This window comes from Mobula birostris, chromosome 5 (genome assembly GCF_030028105.1).
Source record: "Mobula birostris isolate sMobBir1 chromosome 5, sMobBir1.hap1, whole genome shotgun sequence".
NCBI lineage: Eukaryota > Metazoa > Chordata > Chondrichthyes > Myliobatiformes > Myliobatidae > Mobula > Mobula birostris.
In genome coordinates, this window is record NC_092374.1 from 171,057,084 (window position 1) to 171,077,755 (window position 20,672).

The window sequence follows — 20,672 nt, forward strand, 5'->3', positions numbered from 1 at the left end:
GCCATAAAGCATTTAACAGCAAATTAAGTACTTTTGAAGTGTGGTTATTGAATTGAAATGAATTGACTTTATTTCTTACATCCTTCACATAAATGAGGAGTAAAAATCTTTATGTTACGTCTCTGTATGAATATGCAATGTGAAAATTATAGTAATTTGTAACAAATAGTATGCACAGTAAGATATACAACAGAGCAGTCAGTATAGCTTAGAAATACAATTGTGTCAGCGTGAATTAATCAGTCTGATGGCCTGGTGGAAGAAGCTGTCCCGGAGCCTGTTGGTCCTGACTTTATTGCTGTGGTACTGTTTCCCAGATGGTACCAGCTAGAGCAGTTTGTGTCTGCAGTGTCTCAAGTCCCCAATGATCCTTCGGGCCCTTTTTAAGCACCGTCGCCGTAAATGTCCTGAATTGTGGGAAGTTCACATCCACAGATGCGCTGGGCTGTCCGCACCACTCTCTGCAGAGCCCTGCGATTAAGGAAGGTGCAGTTCCCATAGCAGGCAGTGATACACCCAGTCTGGATGCTCTCAATTGCGCCCCTGTGGAAAGTCCTTAGGATTTGGGGACTCATGCCAAACTTCTTCAACCATCTGAGGTAAAAGAAGCGCTGTTGTGCTTTTTTCACCACACAGCTGGTTCAGAAAACAAAGATTTGTGCACAGCAAGATGTAAGGAAAACAGAATTATGCATGATGGTGGAGAGAGGGGCAACAGGGGTGTGGTTATGCACCTAGTGTAATCGCCAAGTGCACAATTTAAAACCTTAAAACCCATTAAAGACCCTCACCATCTGGGATATGTCCTTTTTGCCTATTGGGGAGGAGGTACAGGAATCTGAAGACCCACACTCAACGATTCAGGAACAGCTTCTTTCTCTTCACTGTCAGATTTCTGAATGGTCCATGAACCAACTAATGTTACCTCAGTACTTGTCTTTTACAGTATTTATTTATTTGTGTAACTTATAATAATTTTAAGTCTTGCACTGTGCTGCCGCCACAAAACAACAAATTTCACAACATATGTCAGTGCTGATCAACCTGATTCTGACTCACACTTGTGTCAGCACCCCTCTGTGTGTTTGCTCGATGCTTCCACTGTGGAAACCATTAAACATATATTTTATGTTGACTGACTGCTGATGAAGATGAAGGAGCTCGTATTGCAGGGGGGCTCAGAAGGAGCCCCCATTGAGGAGTTGATGCTAACCATTTACGTTCAAGCAGGCAAGCCTTTGCTTTACAGTCTTATCTGAGATCTTTCCTGACAGTGCAGCTCTCGCTTGGCATGGGGTGGGAAGCAAGTCGAGCCACCGATTCTGGGATCTGCGACATACACAGAACTGCCGGAGGAACTCGATCAGTCTGGGAGTGTCTGTAATCTTGTTCCTTCTGTGTCACACTAGGTCACCAGGGTTGATGTTCATGTATTAGTCTACGGGTGGGATTTGAACCCACAACCTCTGAACAGAGTCGAGAGCCCTCTGAGGCATCACATAAACAAAGGGGTAAGGATTAGAGGCAGGGGCATCTGGAGTCAACAAGTCACACATCATGGAAACAGACCCTTTGTCCCAACTCGTCCACGTCGACCAAAATTCTCATCCAAAATTAGTCCGATTTCTCCACATTTCACCCGTATCCCTCTAAACCTTCCCATCTGTGGACCTGTCCAAGTACCTTTTAAATGCTGTTAATGTACATATTTCAACCACTTTCTCTGTCAGCTTGTTCCAGATATGGACCACCCACTGGGTAAAATGGTTGTCCCTCAGGTTCCGATTAAATCTCTCCCCTCTCACCTTAAACCTGTGCCCTCTACTTCTTGATTCCCCATTCTAGGCGAGAAGATTCGTGTACATTCACCCATACCTCTCCTGTATGTTCACCCTATGCCTCTCCTATATGTTCACCCTAGGCCTCTCCTATAAGTTCACCCTATGCCTCTTCTATACATTCACCCTATGCTTGTCCTGTATGTTCACCCTATGCCTCTCCTATATGTTCACCCTAGGCCTCTCCTATAAGTTCACCCTATGCCTCTCCTGTATGTTCACCCTATACCTCTCCTATAAGTTCACCCTATGGTTCTCACATGATTCACCCTATACCTCTCCTGTACATTCACCCTATGTTTCTCACACCTGTTCACCCTATACCTCTCCTGTACATTCACCCTATGTTTCTCATATACATTTTCCCTACATCTCTCATATACATTCATCCTACAGTATATCTCTCTTCATTTCCTATGCCTCTGTAAAATCACCCCTCATCCTCCTACCCTCCAATGAATGAAATCCTAGCCTGTTTAACCTCTCTCCATGATCGAGTCACTCAAGTCCCAGCAACGTCCTTGTATATTTGAAATAGCTGGTATCAGAATGGTGGGTTCAGCTGCCTTTGCCTTTGTGTACATTGTATAAATCTACTGGGTATCTGTCATGCCTCTGCTGTAGTCACTATATCACAGACAAAATGCAAAGAGGCAAAGGGTTGTTAGGGAATGTGGGAAAGACTATAATTAATCACTGGAAAATGACATCTCCTTTGTAGGCTTGCAAGGCACCAATATTCTAATTTTGAATGATCAGTCGTGTTGAAGTGGCAGTACAAACGATATTCAGACAGGCTGAAGACTCTGGCTCATTGTTGTCTCTGAAATCAGGCAGGCTTTCAGATCTGAGAACTGAACTGCTCCCATTAACACGTTTTCCTCAGAGCCTTCTTGTAAGAAACTGTCGAAAAGCTGCACTTCATGTGAAAGGCAGAAGTAAACTCTCTGCGATCTCCTGTCACACTGATGGGGAACAGCATTGTGGTGACGTAGATTGTGTTAGTAGGTGTCTCTGGCTTACTAAACAAAACCTTGTTCAAGTGTCGGGGGTCACCCATCTGAGGCAACGATGAGGCACACTTCTTTTCTCTCAGAGGTTGGTGAGTTATTGGAACGCTCTTTTGCACAATACAGATGAAGCAGGAGCCTTGAAATTTTTAAGGCAGCGAGGGAGATAGGTTCTTAATAAGCAAAGGGGTGAATGGTGGTTGTCGAGACAAAAGAACCCGCAGATGCGTGAAGCTGGAGCCAGTCCAGGTGAAAGGTCTTGTCCCAAAACAAGTTCAAGTTTAATTGCTGTTTAACTATACACATGTATACAGCTAATTGGAACCTTGTTCCTCTAGGGCAAAGATACGTATTGTCACACATAGCACATATAGTTACCACAGCACATACATTCATGGAAAATAATATTAGCACAAGTTCCTGAGTGGCATGGCCTGGAGATTGATGGTGCATGGGGTGTTGTCTGAAGCCACGTTTCTGTAAGAATAAGTTCATAGCAGTTCCTCATCTTGCGTGGGTCCAGCCACAGATGAAGGCAGTCCAGCTTGTCTTTCTATAGGGTTATCCACAAGGCAGTCCAGCTTGTCCTCTAGGGTGCAAACTCTAGAAAGCTTCAGTGACGGGAAGGGTCAGTCCCCAACCCATCACGGACAATATTTCCATCGTTTCCGACACACACCTGTTCTCTCCCATTTTCCCTCTGGCCTTTCCTCCCCTAGGTGGTTCAAACAGGCGCTGACTGTTCATTTCCCTCCTCAGATGCTGCCTGACCTGCTGAGTTTTCTCAGTGCTGTGCGTGCTGCAGAAGGTTGCTGTGTAGACCTGAGGCTACGATCAGATCAGTTGCAGTCCTATTGAATGGTGGAGCAGGCTTGAGTAGTTAATGGGCCTTCTGCAGCTCCTGGTTCAGATGTTAAGGTAAACAGCAAAAACCCGAGTGAAAAGCAAAAGGTTGGATGAGCTCAGCAGGTCAGGCACCACCTGCAGAGGGAAACCTGCAGGTTAAGTTTCGGGTTGATTCCTTTCGTCTGCTCTGAAAAGGTAAAGAGAATATAGCCAGTGTGAAGAGGTGAGGACGATGGACTGGGACAGGAGCTAGCAGGTGGACAGGTGGATCCAGGTGAGGAGAGATGATAGGTAGGTGGAGGAGGGGAGAGAGGAATCAGTGACAGAGGTTGGGTGGACTGGTGGAGGTGACACAGTGCTGGAAATGGTGGAATCTGATAGGAGAGGAAAGTGGATCATGGAACCAAGCGAGGGATGTGGGGAAGGCAGATGGGGACAGTGGGGGAGGAGACCCCCTGGGAGGGGTGGGTGAATGTTGGGAAGATTGAGTGGGTGGAGGAGGTGAAACAAACAGGTTGATGGGAGCTGGGGTCGGTGGGGGGGGGTTTATAATCCAACATTGTTAACAGCTTTTAGATGCAACCCTGGTCCCTCATTTGAACAGACAGTGTAGATGATGTCCTATACATCTTATGTACATTGTACAGGGAAATGGAGTAGGAATTCCACCTTAGTTCCTGAATTCCTGAGGGGAATTGGCTTATGCATGCTACATACTGCAACTAAATTTCAGGGCCAGCATAAATCACTCAGAAAATATCATGCTGTCCTTTAACACATCTATGTATCCACTCATACTTCCTACCCCTGGATATGGAATGCAAAGGATGATCTAAAGTGATTCCCTTGTCCACTTGTCCCTCCCTGCTAATCTCCTGCCTGGACCTTATCCCTGCAAGCTGAAGAAGAACTACAGCTGTCCATTCATCTCCTCCATCACTTCCATCCAGGGGCTCAAACAGTCCTTCCAGATGAGGCAACCCCCCCACTTGTGAATATGTTGGTGTTGTCTACTGTATCTGGTGCTACTGATTCAGATTCCTGTTAGATGGTGAGCCCCAGCCTAGGCTGGAAGACCGCTTTGTTGAGTGCCTTCACTCCATTTGAAAAAAGCAAGATTTCCCGGTGGCCAACCATTCTAATTTCAATTCCCATTCCCATTCCATCTGCTGATCAAATTCGCGAATGACACAATTTTGATCGGCCTTATTTCTAGTGGTAATGAGACAGCCTACAGAGGAGAGGTTAACATCCTGACACAGTGGTGCCAAGATAACAACCTCTCCCTCAAAGTCCAAAAATCAAAAGAGCTGATCATAGATTCCAGAAGGTACAGAGACGGGCTCACCTCGATCAACACCAATGGGTCTGCAGTTGAGAGGGTGAGTAGTTTCAAGTTCCTTGGTATACACATCACCGAAGATCTCACCTGGACTGTACACACCGGCTTTTGTGGCAAAAATATGCACAACAGTATCTCTTCCACCTCAGTTGACTGAAGAAGTTCGGCATGAGCCCCAAATCCTCAAGACCTTCTACAGGGGCACGATTGAGAGCATTCTGACTGGCTCTATCACCGCCTGGTATGGGAACTGCACCAACATTGATCGCTGGGCATTGCAGACAGTGGTACGGACAACCCAGTGCATCTGTGGAAGTGAACTTCCCTCCATTGAGGACATTTACAGCGGCAGGTGCAGGAAGAAGGCCTGGAAGATCACTGGGGACACCAGTAACCCCAACCATAAACTGTTTCAGTTGCTTCCGTCTGACAAACAGTACCACAGCATTAGAGCCAGGACCAACAGGCTACTGGACAGCTTCTTTCTACAAGCCATTAGACTTATAAATTCACATGTCTGTACATTGTGACGGAGTTATAATGCAAAGAATTTTACTCCCTCACATTGTGGGATGGATGTAAGATTTAAATAAATTCAAATTCATGGCTTCCTCTACTGCCACCATGAGGCCACTCTCAGGTTGGCGGTGCATCGTCTTGTTTTTCCGTCTGGGTATCCTCCAACCTGATGGCATGAACATCGATTTCTCCCCGCTCCCCTTCCGTGTTCTTTAATTCCCCACTCTGGCTCCCCTGTCACTGCTTCTCTTCTCCTCACCTTCCAGTCACCTCCCCTGGGTGCCCTTCCTCCTTCCCTTTCTCCCATAGTCCACTCTCCTTTCCTATCAGATTCCTTTTTCTTCAGTCAGGTTCCAAGTCTGATCTACATCTGAGGTACCAAGACTGAACAAAAGGTACGCCTTTCAAAATGTTACTAACATCTGTCATCTGGGACAGAGTACTGTTTATGGCTGAGAACGTCCATTGACTTTGATAAAGAGCAATGGGTGGCTGATCTTATAGGAGAATTGATTGGGGGCTCTCTAATTATGTTGTCTACAGACACCTTTGCAAGGCTATTGATAATGTTCCACACTAGAGACTGCAGGTAAAAATTAAAAGCACATAATTAAAGATACTGGTTGAGAAGACTGAAAGAGCAAGGGCTGCATAAAGGGACCACGCCTAACTGATAAGGAGTGCTACTGCAGTGTTAATCCAAGGACCGATGATGGGCTCCCAGCTTCTCGTCAAATACATTGGTGCTGGAACAGATGGTTGTATATCTAAGCCTGCAAACGATTCCCAGTTGGCCCACAGGCGTGAAGAAAGCCAGTCTTTGAAAAACTGAGCCAGGGATACAACTATGACACATGCAATGTAGCAGAGTGGGGGTGGGGGAGTGGTTGAGTGCTGTGGGGTTCTCGGATTGGTTCTTTACCTTGGGCCTCTGTCTGATCGATAAAGGTCTTGATGGTCTACATTAAAGAAGAGTAATTTAAAGAATTATTGAACAGTAGAGCCAATTATTCCTCATAGCCTGGTTTGCCCATTCTCCTTGTGCTCTCTTCAGCTGTTGTAGATGCCTTTCACATCCCAGAGAGGTGCATTTTGGTGCATTAAGTGGCTGATGTAACTTGACCTTGGTTTGAAGGTATGACCCACCAAGTCTACGCTGACTGTCAGTACAATTGCACTTCCCTCACTTATAACCTTGTCACTTATTCTCTCTCACGTACCACTTGATCCTCTCACCACCCACCTCCTAACCGGCAATGGCAAATTAACCAGAATGCAGAAATGTACAAACAGAGTGATGCAGCACAGAAACGGGCCTTTCGGCCCAACCTATCCATGCTCTTTCAGCCCAAGAATTTGTCTACTCTTAAAATTGTGACAGTCGTAGAGAGACAAGACAGCAATAGTCTATTTCCCCCGATAGGGGTGCCTAAGTCCAGAGGCTTAAGGTGAAAGGAAGGAGGTTTAAAGGGGAAAAAACATGACATAGAATTGTAGTTGAGATTTGGAATGAGCTGCCGCAGGATGTGATGGAGGTAAAAATAATAACAACATTTAAGAGGCATCTGGACAGGTACTTGAATGAACAAGATGTAGAGGGATATGAAATTAATGCAGGCAAGTAGGATTGGTGTATATAGGTATGATGGTCAGTCGAAGCTTGGTGGGCTGAATGGCCTGTTTCTATAATGTACATCTCTAAGACTCGTATAGGTAAGTGTGGGCGAGGAGAGCAAAACGTCAACCTCCATTTTTCGCCGAGACTCGGCACGATCTGTGTGCAGCTCCAGCAACCTCTGCTTTTAGCTTCTGATTTCTCACATTTGCAATTTCTCCCCATTAATCTCACTTACTTGAACAGGCAGACTCTGACACTTCTGGCACCACTCCAGAGAGAACTGGGGCTCTACATTTGCTATGCGAGAGACAGTCATTTGATATTTGCTTACAGAATACTCGGGCTGTTAATTATGTCATACAGCAGTTAGAATAATGGAATATTACTGAGCCCTGCACATTTTGTGACATTTCTTACACTACTTAATTTTTTAAAGATTATTATGAAATCCGCTTGCATTGAAATTATTGCCATAGCTTTACATTGAATTCATTCCTAACAATGCATCTGTTTAAGATTTGCACGTCATAATCACAGTGCAACTAATCTTTATTGTCAGACTTAATGATGCATCAAATATTGCTTTTTGAAAAAGAGTCTTCTGAGCCTCTTCATTACTTTGTGATTATTACTTGAAATTTCCCAGCAAAAGGCAAAGTATTTTAATTGCTCTTGTGCTATTGGTTAAAAATACTAAAACCAAATTATTCTGTTACGTGATCAGGCAGATGTTGGAAAAGAAGCAAGAAATGGTTGGTTTAAATGCCAGCTCAGGTAGACAAACATACGCCATGGGCAATCTTTCGTGGCTTGTGATTTATGGTTGTCACGTATAACCGAGAAACAGTGAAAAGCTTGTGTTTGCATGCCATCCCGATAGATTATTGTGTTCAACCGTCTCCATGTGTGGTGAATGTGTGGAATTCATTGCCACAGACGGCTGTGGAGGCCAAGTCACGGGGTATATTTAGGATGGAGGTTGATAAGTTCCTCATTGGTAAGGGTATCAAACGTTATGGGGAGCTGGCAGGAGCTTGGGGTTGATAAGGACAATAAATCAGCCATGGTGCAATGACAGGGCAGATTCGATGGGCTGAGTGGCCTAGTTCTGCCTCAATGTCTTATGGTTTTATAGATATATCAGGTTCGTAAAAATAAAACCAAATTCAGAATATGGTTTTGCAGTTACAGAGAAAGTGTAAAATGCAACAGTGATGACAGGTTAGATTGGGAGATCAGGAATTAATCTTGAAGAAGACAAGAGATCCATTTGTGAGTCTGATAACAGTGTCCTTGAGCCTGGTGGTTCGTGCTCTCTGACTTTTGTATCTTCTTCTTGACAGGCGAGAGAAGAAGAGACAATGATCACAGTGGGGTCACTATGCTGGCTTTTTTCCAAGGTAGCAGGAAGCATAGATGGAGGCATTGGAGGAGAGGCTGGTTTGTGTTACGGACTGGGCTATGTTCACAGTGCTCTGCATTTTCTTGCGGTCGTGAACAGTTGCCATACCAATCTGTGATGCATCCAGATTAGTTACGTTCCGTGGTATATCAGTAAAAATTGCTGAGCTTCATGGGGTAAATGGCAAATTTCCCTTTGCCTTTTGCAGAAGTTTGACCCCACCTAGAGTGACTGGCATCTACATCCATCCTCAATCCAGATCCCACAGGTTAATGATGGATGTGAGAGGGTTCAGATGTGATGCAAGGAGGTGCCTGCTAACAACGTGACCAAGGGCCATGTCCTGCAGACTGTCATGAAACTACTGCTTTTACTTCTTCTTCTTTCAAACGTGATTCTACTACTCAGCTGTGTGTGATCGGAACCTGTAATTTACATTCTGATTACCTGTTTTTGGGCCGATTGAGCGATCAGACTCTCTGCTGTCTCTGAGGGAGTTCAGTGAAGTTGGAAGTGCGCGGCCTAGGGGCCTGGAAGCCCGGAGACCATGATCATCTCTATCACTTCTCTCTGACCAACCTTTCGAGCAAGGTTGAAGCCGACGAAGACGAGAGCGGAGGATGGCCGGGTGTTTGGTGCGATCTGACTGCGTTTGACCAGTCTTCCTCTCCCTCTCACTAGCTGCTGTTGCTGGAAAGTTCAGGAGTCTTGGGATCCATGTTGCAAGGATTGATCAGCAAGGCTGTGGGGGACTTTGAGGTTCGTGATGCGTGTTGGATTCTGGTTATTCTGAATTAAGCTGAATACTGGTTTGATGTTTGATATTCTATCTGTTGTTTTCTTGCTTTTTGCCATTTGAGAAATTTGTTCTTTTTTCACGTGTTGCGGTGTTTGATGTTTTCTTGAATGGGTTCCATGGTGTTTCTTTATTACGTGGCCGCCTGCAGTAGGATAAATCTCAGAGATGTATTCTGTATACATACTTTGATGATAAATGTCCTTTGAATCTTTGCACCCCCTTGACTGTGCAATTTTTAAGGAGCATCTAACTAGTGAGTGTCAATCGATTAAAGGGGTGATTTGGGTTGAGAAAGAGAGAGATACAAGAGAGAGACAGTGTTTCCTCTGATTCTGGGAGGCCAAAACGCTTGCCCTCAGGATGAGGTCAGGAAGCCCTTCTTCACGCACAGGGCAGGGCTGTTGTGAACCCTCTCTTCCGCATGCTGCTGTATCTGGTGTAAGGTGAACATTTCAGAATGGAGATGGATGGTTCTTTGACGGTTATGGGAAGTAAGGGGAACAGAATCAAGAGTATTTGGGGATGGGTGACAAATGCAGACTGGGGCAATGATTCCCAGGTCAATGACTCACTGAGGATGGAGGGCAGATGCCAGCCCGGCACAGCCTCACTGGGTGCTGGAGTGCACTGCGTGGTTAAAATGCTCCCTCTGCGAAGGACGAGGTCTTATCAGTTGTCCCTCAGAGGGCGGACCCTCACCCCTCAGTGTGAAACAGCTACTCCAGAGAGTTCAGATCTAAAACTGGTGCTGAAGCTGCAGATCTGGACGTGGGCTGTGATGCAGGAGATGCTGACTCTCAGGAGCAGGGCCCATCTGAGGTCCCAACTGCATCCACAAGTACTTGGGAATGATTGGAGGGCCAGAAGTTTGTGGAAGGGTAGGATGCAGTGGTTCTCTGTAACTTCCGCCACCTCCAACGGGATCCCACCACTAAGCACATCTTTCCCTCCCCACCTCTCTCTGCTTTCCGCAGGGATCACTCCCAATGTGACTCCCTTGTCCATTTGTCCCCCCCCATCCCTTCCCACTGATCTCCCTCCTGGCACTTATCCTTGTAAGCGGAACAAGTGCTACACATGCCCTTACACTTCCTCCCTTACCACCATTCAGGGCCCCAGACAGTCCTTCCAGGTGAGGCGACACTTCACCTGTGAGTCGGCTGGGGTGATATACTGCATCCGGTGCTCCCGATGCGGCCTTCTGTATATTGGCGTGACCCGACGCAGGCTGGGAGACCATTTCGCTGAACACCTGCGCTCTGTCCTCCAGAGAAAGCAGCATCTCCCGGTGGCCACACATTTTAATTCCACGTCCCATTCCCATTCTGATATGTCTATCCACGGCCTCCTCTACTGTAAAGATGAAGCCACACTCAGGTTGGAGGAACAACACCTTATATTCTGTCTGGGTAGCCTCCAACCTGATGGCATGAACACTGACTTCTCTAATTTCCGTTAATGCCCCTCCTCCCCTTCTCACCCCATCCCTTATACATTTATTTATTCTATTTTTATTTTTCCCCTTTCTTTCTCTCTCTTTTTTCTCCCTCTGTCCCTCTCACTATATCTTCCTCTGATGCTCCCCTCCCCCTTTCTTTCTCCCTAGGCCTCCTGCCCCATGATCCTCTCCCTTCTCCAGCCTGGTATCCCTTTTGCCAATCAACTTTCTAGCTCTTAGCTCCATCCCTCCCCCTCCTATCTTCTCCTATCATTTCAGATCTCCTCCTACCCCTCCCACTTTCAAATCTCTTACTATCTCTTCTTTCAGTTAGTCCTGACTAAGGGTCTCGGCCCAAAACATCGACTGTACCTCTTCCTATAGATGCTGCCTGGCCTGCTGCATTCCACCAGCATTTTGTGTGTGTTGCTTGAATTTCCAGCATCTTCAGATTTCCTCGTGTTTGCCTATCTTGCATATCTCCTTTAGATTTACCCCCTTCTCCTGTTAAATGCATGTCCTCTTGCATTAGACGTTCCTACCCTGGGAAAAGATTCTGACTGTCTGTAATATCTATGACTCTCATAATTTGATAAACTTCTGCCAGGTCTCAGAGAAGAAGCTCAGAGACCTCAGCCTTGACCCCGCCTTGTGCAGCTGGATCCTGGACTTCCTGTCAGATCACCAGCAGATTGTAAGAGTGGGCTCCCTCACCTCCACACCTCTGACTCTCAACTCAGGAGCCCATCGGGGCTGTGTACTGAATCCCCTCCTTTACTCTCTATATACCCATGACTGTGTCACCGCCCACAGATCCAATCTGCTAATTAAATTTGCCGACGACACTTCATTGATAGGCATAATCTCAAACAATAACAAGGTGGCCTACAGGGAAGAAGTCATCTCTCTGACACAGTGGTGTCAAGAAAACAACTTCTCCCTCAATGTCACAAAAACAAAGGAGCTGGTTGTAGATTACAGGCGGAATGGAGACGGGCTAACCCCTATTGACATCAATGGATCTGGGGTTGAGAGGGTAAACAGCTTCAAGTTCCTCGTATCCACATCACCAAGGACCTCATGTGGTCTGTGCACACCAGGTGTGTGGTGAAAAAGACACAACAGCACCTCTCTCACCTCAGATGGTTGAGGAAATTTGGTATGGGCCGCCAAATCCAAAGAACCTTCTACAGGGGCACAATTGAGAGCATCCTGACTGGCTGCATCACTGCCTGGTATGGAAACTATACTTCCTTTAATCGCAGGACTCTGCAGAGAATGGTGCGGACAGCCCAGCATATCTGTAGTTGTGAACTTCCCATGATTCAGGACATTTACAAGGACAGGTGTGTAAAATGGGCCCATAGGATCGTTGGGGACCCGAGTCACCCCAAACCCAATCTATTCCAGCTGCTACCATCTGGGAAATGGTACCGCAGCTTAAAAACCAGGACCAACAGACTCCGGGACAGTTTCTTCCACCAGACCATCAGACTGATGAACTCACGCTGGTTTGAGTGTACTCTATATTACATTGACTGTTCTATTTATTATAAACTACTGTGATTGCACATTGCACATTTAGATGGAGACATAACATAAAGATTTTTACTCCTCATGTATGTGAAGGATGTAAGAAATAAAGTCAATTCAGTCTCTCCTTAGCCTCTGCCACGCCTGGAAATCAACCCCAGTTTGTCCAACATTTCGTTATACTGTAGAACATACCGTCTAATCTGAGCAGCATGCTGTTAAACCTCCTCCTTGTAATGGGGCAACCAGACCTGCACACAATGACCAATATGGATCCGTCACTCACCACGGAAGCAGGTGATCAGACCTGTTCAGCATTCATCTCTGGCCATAGTGAATACACAAATTATAGTGGATTCCCGGGTTAGCATGTCTTTACGTCCATTAATAAGGACCCCCACTGTCTGCCTCAAGCCTTTTTCTCATTGCTGCCAACAGGCAGAAGATACAAGAGCATGAAGACTCAAGCCTCAGAGTTCAATAACAGCTTTTCCCGTACTGCCATCAGGTTCTTGAATGTGATAAACCTTCACACTATTTCATACTATATTTTACACATCTGACACGGATGTCCTGACAATTAATGTAGTTTATTTTGTTGTATAAGTTATGTATAATTTACATTCAGTGGCCATATAGTAAGGTACACTAGTATAGCTGCTTGTTAATGAAAATATAAAATCAGCCAATCATGTGGCAGCAATTCGGTGCATAAAGGCATGCAGACATGGTCAAGAGATTCAGTTGTTGTTCAGACCAAACATCAGAATGGGGAAGAAATGTGATCCAAGTGACTTTGGTTGTGGAATGAATGCTGGTGCCAGATGGGGTGGTTTGAGTATCCCAGAAACTGCTGATCTCCTGGGATTTTCACACACAACAGCCTCTAGAGTTTACAGAGAATGGTGCGATAAACAAAAACGTCGTGAGCAGCAGTCTGCGGGTGAAAATGACTTGTTAACGAGAGAGGTTAGAGGAGAATGGTCAGGCTGATTCAAACTGAAGGTGACAATAACTTAAATCACCATATGTTACAACAGTGGTGAGCAGAAGACATCGAATGCAAACACATTGAACCTTGAAGTGGATGAGTTACAGCAGAGAAGACCACGAGCGTACAGTCAGTGCCCCCTTTATTAGGTAAAGGAGCTAGCTAATAAAGCAGCCACTGAGTGCATGTTAATGTGCATTTATATAATTCATGTTTGATGTGTTTGTAATGTACTGTGCTGCTGCTGCAAAAAACTGATTTTGTGGCATTTATATCCTATTTATGCTCGAGGCAATAAATTTCAACCTGAATCTGATTTACAGAAATCTGGCTTAATGCAATTCTCCCAACCATTTTAAAGCATTTCAAGCTTGCAATAATAATAGTGAAAGTAAAGCTAAAGCAATTAATTCAAGCAAGAAAATTATTTTCTAAAGATATAAACATGAACTTTGGATTAGATAAGTTCAGAACATCAAACATAAAGAGAGGTGCAATAGAGCTAGTAGAATATAAAACAGATCAGCAGGATAAAATATAACTGAAGGATGAATATGAAACATATGAGTATCTGGGATCTCAACAAGCAAAGTAAATAGATCCTCGTGCGATAAAGGGAAAACTTCAGACAGAATTTTCTTCAAGGCTTAAGAAAATCTGCCAAGCAGAGCTCAATAGTAAAAATATAACAAAGGCAATAGACATTTTTGCTTTACCCATATTAACATATTCTTTTGGCATAATATATTGGTCCGAAACTGATCTGGAAAATTTACAATGAAAAATAATTTACACGATAGTCAGGTCAAACTTCTGTCATATCTCGGTACAGTATCTCAACAGTACAGGGTTCCTCTAGTGATGGGCATTGAAGGAGATGTTGCATCAGTTCCACATTCACAAGTTGTCGGGCTTGTTGTATATCCCCATTTGCTTAGTGATACCTTTGAACGGCCTACACCAGTCCTAAGTCTGTTAAGGCACTTCCAGGTTGCCCAGTTGCAATTAGCTCCTGGGGGAAGGCTTTCATCCGGTGGAATTTCCATCATTGGGGGTTGTTTGAGACTAGTGAGCCGGTCTTTCCACAAGGCAATGCAGGCTTCAGGTGGGGTTGATTGTAATGGAACAACACTGTTCATGAAGCTCTTCCTTGACTTTAGGCAGCTGGGTGTAGGTGTATGACCATGTAGAGGGTGCCTCTCATCTGATGTTTGACGGAGTCGTTCTTTCCTGCTGGCTACCATTCTTCTTATATCAGGGGAGTGATACCCGCCAGGATATATAGACTGTTGGTGTTTGTTGGTTTTAAGCAACCTGTGATAAGCTTGCATTCAGAATGGCATCCATCTTCTTAGCACGAGTAGATCTTTCCCATGCAGGGCAGGTGTATTCAGCAGAAGAATAGCAAAGAGCAAGTGCACTGGTTTGCAATGTTTTCGAGCTCGCTCCCTGTTTTGTGTTAGTGAGCTTATTCAGGATGTTGTTTTGTGTGCTCACTTTTGCCTTTGTCTTATTGATGTGGTTCTTGAAAGTGAGGCATCTGTAAGGGTGGCTCCTAAGTAGATCGGGTGCTCACAATGCATCACTGTTGCTCCACACCAGGTTACTTTAAGCTGGCATTTGGCTTCACGGTTCCTGAGGTGGAATGCACAAACTTGCGTCTCTGATGGGTGTGCGCGGAGGTGCTTTTCTTCATAGTAGGATGTTAGTCCCTCCAAGGCCTCAGAAAGCATTTTCTCCATGGTGTTAAAATTTGTGCTTTGGGCAGTGATACATAGGTCATCAGCATATATAAAACGGCGTGTGACATCACCTTTTGGTTGGTCATTCGTGTAGATGTTGCTCCGCAGTGGTGCAAGTACACTTCCCTGAGGAAGACCATTCTTCTGGATATGCCTCCCACTGCGCTCCCCACCTAGTTCAACACAGAACCGGCCATTCTGAAGCATGCTTTCTAACAGCTCTGTTAAGCGAATATCTTTTGTCATCTCTAGGATCTTGCAGAGGAGACGTCTACAGTTCACTGTATCGTAAGCTGCTGACAAGTCTACAAAAGCAGCACCTGTTACCATCCCTTGCTCAAAACCCTCTTCAATATATTGTGTGAGGTTGAGTAGTTGGCTTGTTGTTGATTTGCCGGCGCAGAAACCTGCTTTGGTCTGGAATGATCTTCTCATCTACATTTGGTGCTGTCCTATTGAGTATCAGGCGTTCAAACAGCTTATTGGTGTGGCAAAGCAGTGAGATTGGCCGAAAACTCTTTGGATCTGAGGGATCTTTCCCGGGCTTTAATAGTGCTATTGCATGTGACTTCTGCCAAATGTTAGGTAGCTTGTGTGTTGCCAGACAGCGGTTGAACAATTATAGGGGCTATTTCTTTACTTGCCGTCCAGAGTGCTTTATCTGACTCTGATGCTGTGTTGTCCAGACCAATCGCTTTCCCGTGTTTTAGACCATTTTCCAGCTCTTCCATGGTGAATGGTCCAGTGAAGCCAGGGTCATCGCTGTACTTCTTCCCATCTAGTTGTGCTCTTGGTTGTTTCTTGTTGGAATTCTGATAAGAAGTACACATCACTAAACGTAAATGAAATGACAAAACAGAAACATGAAGAAATTATAACTACAGAAGAAAAAGTTAACCAATGGAAGAGCATGAGCCTCCATGGAAGACATACCCACAATCTAAGCAGACTAGATGACGGCAAGGAAACATCAAGCCCCTAGCTCAGAGTTGGAGACCTTTGCCCAGAAACAGAGGAGTTCCTTATGGCAAAACAGGACCAGGTGGTTAACACAAAAAGAATATCAAACATACATAATGAAAGACCAACAAATCCAAGATGCTAAATGCAGAAAATGCCCAGAGCAACCAGAAAGAATCCAACCATTATGTGATCCTGTAGCAGTTTAACTCAATCTGATTACTTGCACAGGCACAATCAAGTGGCAAACACCATTCACCAAAATCTGAATTTAAGATGCAAACTCATAAAAGATACCATACCATACTATAAATGCAAGCCTGATCCAGTTTTAGAGTCTGAGTTCTACAAATTATATTACGACTGACCTAGTATTACAGATAGGACAATCCATAATAACCATCCGGATATAATATTACAGGATAAACAAGCAAGAACAACTTACTTAATAGTTATAGCCATTCAAACACACTTTATATAGAGAAATCAATAAGTGAAAAACATGAGAAATATACTGAATTAAAAGAAGAAATTGAAAAAAACTATGAAAGCTGAATGGGGTATATATTGTCCCAATAGTAATATCTACAACTGGTATCATATCAAAGGCACTATACAACAGCATTAAACAATTAGGCCTACACAGCAATATTTATGTAAACCTCCAGAAAGTTATGATACAATAGTCCAAAAGTTCCTAGCAATTCAGAAATGAGTGTGTCTGGCTATGCTCGTACCTCAAGTTTTACCAGCTTCAGCTGAGAAAAAAAAATAAAACATTTCATGACAGGATGTGGTGTATATTCCATCAGTTTAATTATGGCTAGTGTTGGCGTGTGATGAGAGAATTTTGGAAAATGTATGTAGAGCAATACTCTATGGGTACCTATAGAAATAGACATTTCTGACTCACAGAGAAGTCAACTTATAGACTCAGGAAGAGACTCCTTACTTAACCTGGGACTGCCTGTGCTTCTGAACCTGTAAGGCCTTCTGGAATCTCCTGAAATTGGCAGTTACTAAAGAGTTACAAGGCTTTAGAAAATAGTGTAGATTATTTTCTAAACAGGGACAAAATCAAAAAATCCAAGGTGCAAATGAACTTGGGAGTCCTTGTGCAGGATTCCTAAAGATTAACTTGCGGGTTGAGTTGGTGGTGAGGAATGCAATTGCAATGTTACCACTCACTTCGAGAGGACGAGAATATAATGTTGAATCTTTATAACACGCGAGTGAGGTCTCACTTGGAGTATTGTCAGCAGTTTTGGGCCCCTTATATAAGAAAGGATGTGCTGACATTGGAGAGGAGGTTATTGAGAATAATTCTGGGAATGAAAGGGTTATCGTATGAGGTGTGTTTGATGAAATTGAGAAAAATGAGGGGATATCTCATTGAAACCCACTGAATGTTGAATGACCTAGATAGAGTGGATGTGGAGAGGATGTTTCCTATAGTGGGGGAGTCTAGTACCAGAGGGCACAACCTCAGAATAGAGGTACAACCATTTAGAACAGTGAAGAGGAGGAATTTCTTTAGCCAGAGGGTGATGAATCTGTGAAAATTTGTTGCCACAGGCGGCTGTGGACGCCAAGTCATTGAGTGTAGTTGACGCGGAGGTTGGTGTTTCTTGATTAGTCAGGACATGAAATGATATGGGGAGAAGGCAGGAGAAAGGGATTGAGAGGGAAAATAGATCACCCATGATGAAATGGCCGAGCAAACTAATTCCCAGCTCCTTACTTCATCCCTCTCCCTTCAGGTTTGACCTATCACCTTGTGTATCTCCCTCCCCTCCCCCCACCATTTAAATCTACTCCTCATCTTTTCTTCTCCAGTCCTGCCAAAGAGTCTTGGCCTAAAATGTCGACTGTACTCTTTTCCGTAGATGCTGCCTGGCCTGCTGAGCTCTTCCAGGATTTTGTGCGTGTTACTTGGACTTAAAGCATCTGCAGACTTTCTCTTGTTTGAGACTAATTCTGCTCCTATGTCTTATGGACCTATGGTCTTTTATTTCTTTTGGTTGGTCAAACTTTACCACAAAATGATGACTACCATGGGGTTAATATCCTCTTTATTACCAGGAAGATGCGTGTCTCATTTACTCTTAACAATGAAAAGATGTTTTAGAACATCGTATTGATATCCTTCCACATGTCTTTGATCCATGAAATTTATTTCTTTTTGCGATTGAAAGTGTTTTGTCTTTCATAATCCTGAGAAACGTTGAACATCACCTTATTTCTCTTGTGCTAGGTCATGGAAAATGCAACTGTGGAAAATGCAAGTGTGACGATGGCTGGTTTGGTGATGCATGCCATTATCCCAAAACATGCAGCATTCCGAAGACGAGGAGCAATGAAATGTGCCGAAGTGCGGATGGGCTGATATGCTCCCATGCAGGTGTGGACAGTGTCTCTATTCTTATATGTTTCATCTTGTCTTTCTTCACATGAAAGAATAAATTCATCTGGTGAAGGGTCCCAGACCTGAAAAATAACAAAAAAACTGCAGATGCTGGACATCTGGAATAAAAACAAAAAATAGCCGGCAAAGCTCAGCTGCCTGGGCAGGATCTGTTGCAAGAGAAGCCAAGCTAATGTCTCACATTGTGCTTTTCTGGAAGAAAATGAAGCCTGAAACATTATTAACTCTTGTCTTTCTTCCCTCAGATGCTGCCTGGCCTGCTGACTGTTTCAGATTTCCAAAAGTAGTGTTTTGTGATTTTCATCGAAATGCTCTGATGGTTTTAAAACAGATCAGTTCTCTCTCTACAAAATACTGCATTTACATGTGAGAGATATTATTTTTAAATCATTTTGCAACAATCATCCATATGAAAAGTAGGTTTTCCCGTGAGCAATTCTGTAAGCAGGCATGTAGACTTGACCAATTTGTATGAACCAATGCGAACAAAATTCCCGACCACAACGCACGAAGTTTGCCACGCAACCAATCAGTGACGAGATTTCCTCCCTACATCACAATTGAATTCCATAATGATGATCAATCAGCTGATTGATAAGTATAAAAAGGCCAAGCATTTGGAGGACACTACAATTAATAGTGCACTGATGGTGTCTTCTTGTATGGTGACAAAACATTTGCAAGTAAATTACCAATACTGGAGAACAACTCAACCCAACCATCGGCCACCCGAGCTACTCATTTTCTGAATTATTTCCAACAGTGGAATTTATGAAAGAAATATAGACAGACAGGCAAAGACTTACAAACAACCAATGCGCAACAGAAGTCAAACTGTGTAAATGAAAAATTAAGTTGTAATGAGTCCTTAAAAGTGAATCTGTAGGTCATAGAATCAGTTCAGAGTAGTGGTGAATGAAATTATCCATCCCATTTCAGGAGCCTGGCTATTCTAGGATGATAGCTGGCCCTGAATCTAGTGGTGTTCACTTAAGGCTTCAGTACTTCCTGATGGTAGTAGTGAGAAGAGGAAAGGCCTGGATGCTGGGAGTCTTTGATGATGGATGCTGCTTTCTGGTGTCAGCGCTCCATGTAAATATACTCAGTGGAAATATCCAGCAGCATACCTGCTACTCAGAGATTCTGTCAAGCAAGCTTTCTGTCATACCTACTATACGCACTTTGCTACATCAGATGTCGGACTTTAGCACCTTCTCTCATGAATAATCTGTACTCGGGTGACAGATGGAAATCTTTGTGTGCCTTACAAGTTTCTTTTCCAGGGCAATTCACCTCTCACAGATAACCCCAGCACTCCACTATTGTAGCTTTCATAAGAGGGTGCAGAAGAGATTTAACAGGATGTGGCCTGGATTAGAGAGCGTTTCTTATGAGGATAGGTTGAGCGAGCTAAGACTTTTCTCTTTGGAGTGAAGGAGGATGAGAGATGACTTGGTGGAGGTGTAGAAGATGATAAGAAGCCCAGGTAGAGTGGACAGCCAGAGACATTTCTCAGAATAGAAATAGCTAATATGAGGGGGTATAATTTTAAGGTTATTGGAGTATAGGAAGGATACTAGAGACAGTTTTTTTTTACACAGGGTGTGGTGGGTGGGTGGAATGAAATGCCAGGGGTGGTGGTAGAGGCAGATACATTAGGGATGCTAAAGAGACTCTTAAATGAGCACATGGATGAAAGAAAATGAAGGACTCTATAGGAGGGAAGGGTTATATTGATCTTGGAGTAGGTTAAAATGTCAACACAATATTGTGGGCCAAAGGTCTATGTTCTATGTTCTATGAATTTTAGAAACAGAGAATAACTAGCCCTTTGCATTTCTGAGAGTGCCAGGGTCAGGGATGTCTCTGATCGCATGCACAGCATTCTGAAGTGGGAAGGTGATCAGCCAGATGTCATGGTACACATCGGTACCAATGACATAGGAAGAAAGAGTGAGGAGGTCCTGAAGAGTGAGTATAGAGAGCTTGGTAGGAAGTTAAAAAGCAGGACCTCGAGGGTGGTAATCTCAGGATTGCTACCTGTGCCACGTGCCAATGAGGGTAAGAACAGGATGCTCTGGTGGATGAATACGTGGCTGAGGAACTGGTGTAGGGGGCAGGGTTTCAAATTTCAGGATCATTGGGACCTCTTCTGGGGCAGGTGGGACCTGTGCAAGAGAGATGGGTTACACCTGAACTACAAGGGGAC

General features: G+C 44.2%; 1 protein-coding gene across 1 annotated transcript in view; it reads left to right on the top strand.

Moving 5' to 3' along the window:
- itgbl1 (integrin, beta-like 1) overlaps positions 1–20,672 on the top strand; it is a 186,685-nt gene that overhangs the window by 77,509 nt on the left and 88,504 nt on the right. The window contains exon 3 of the mRNA XM_072257319.1: positions 18,293–18,439. Coding sequence (XP_072113420.1) covers positions 18,293–18,439 — 147 coding nt within the window. The remainder of the gene's footprint in view (positions 1–18,292; positions 18,440–20,672) is intronic.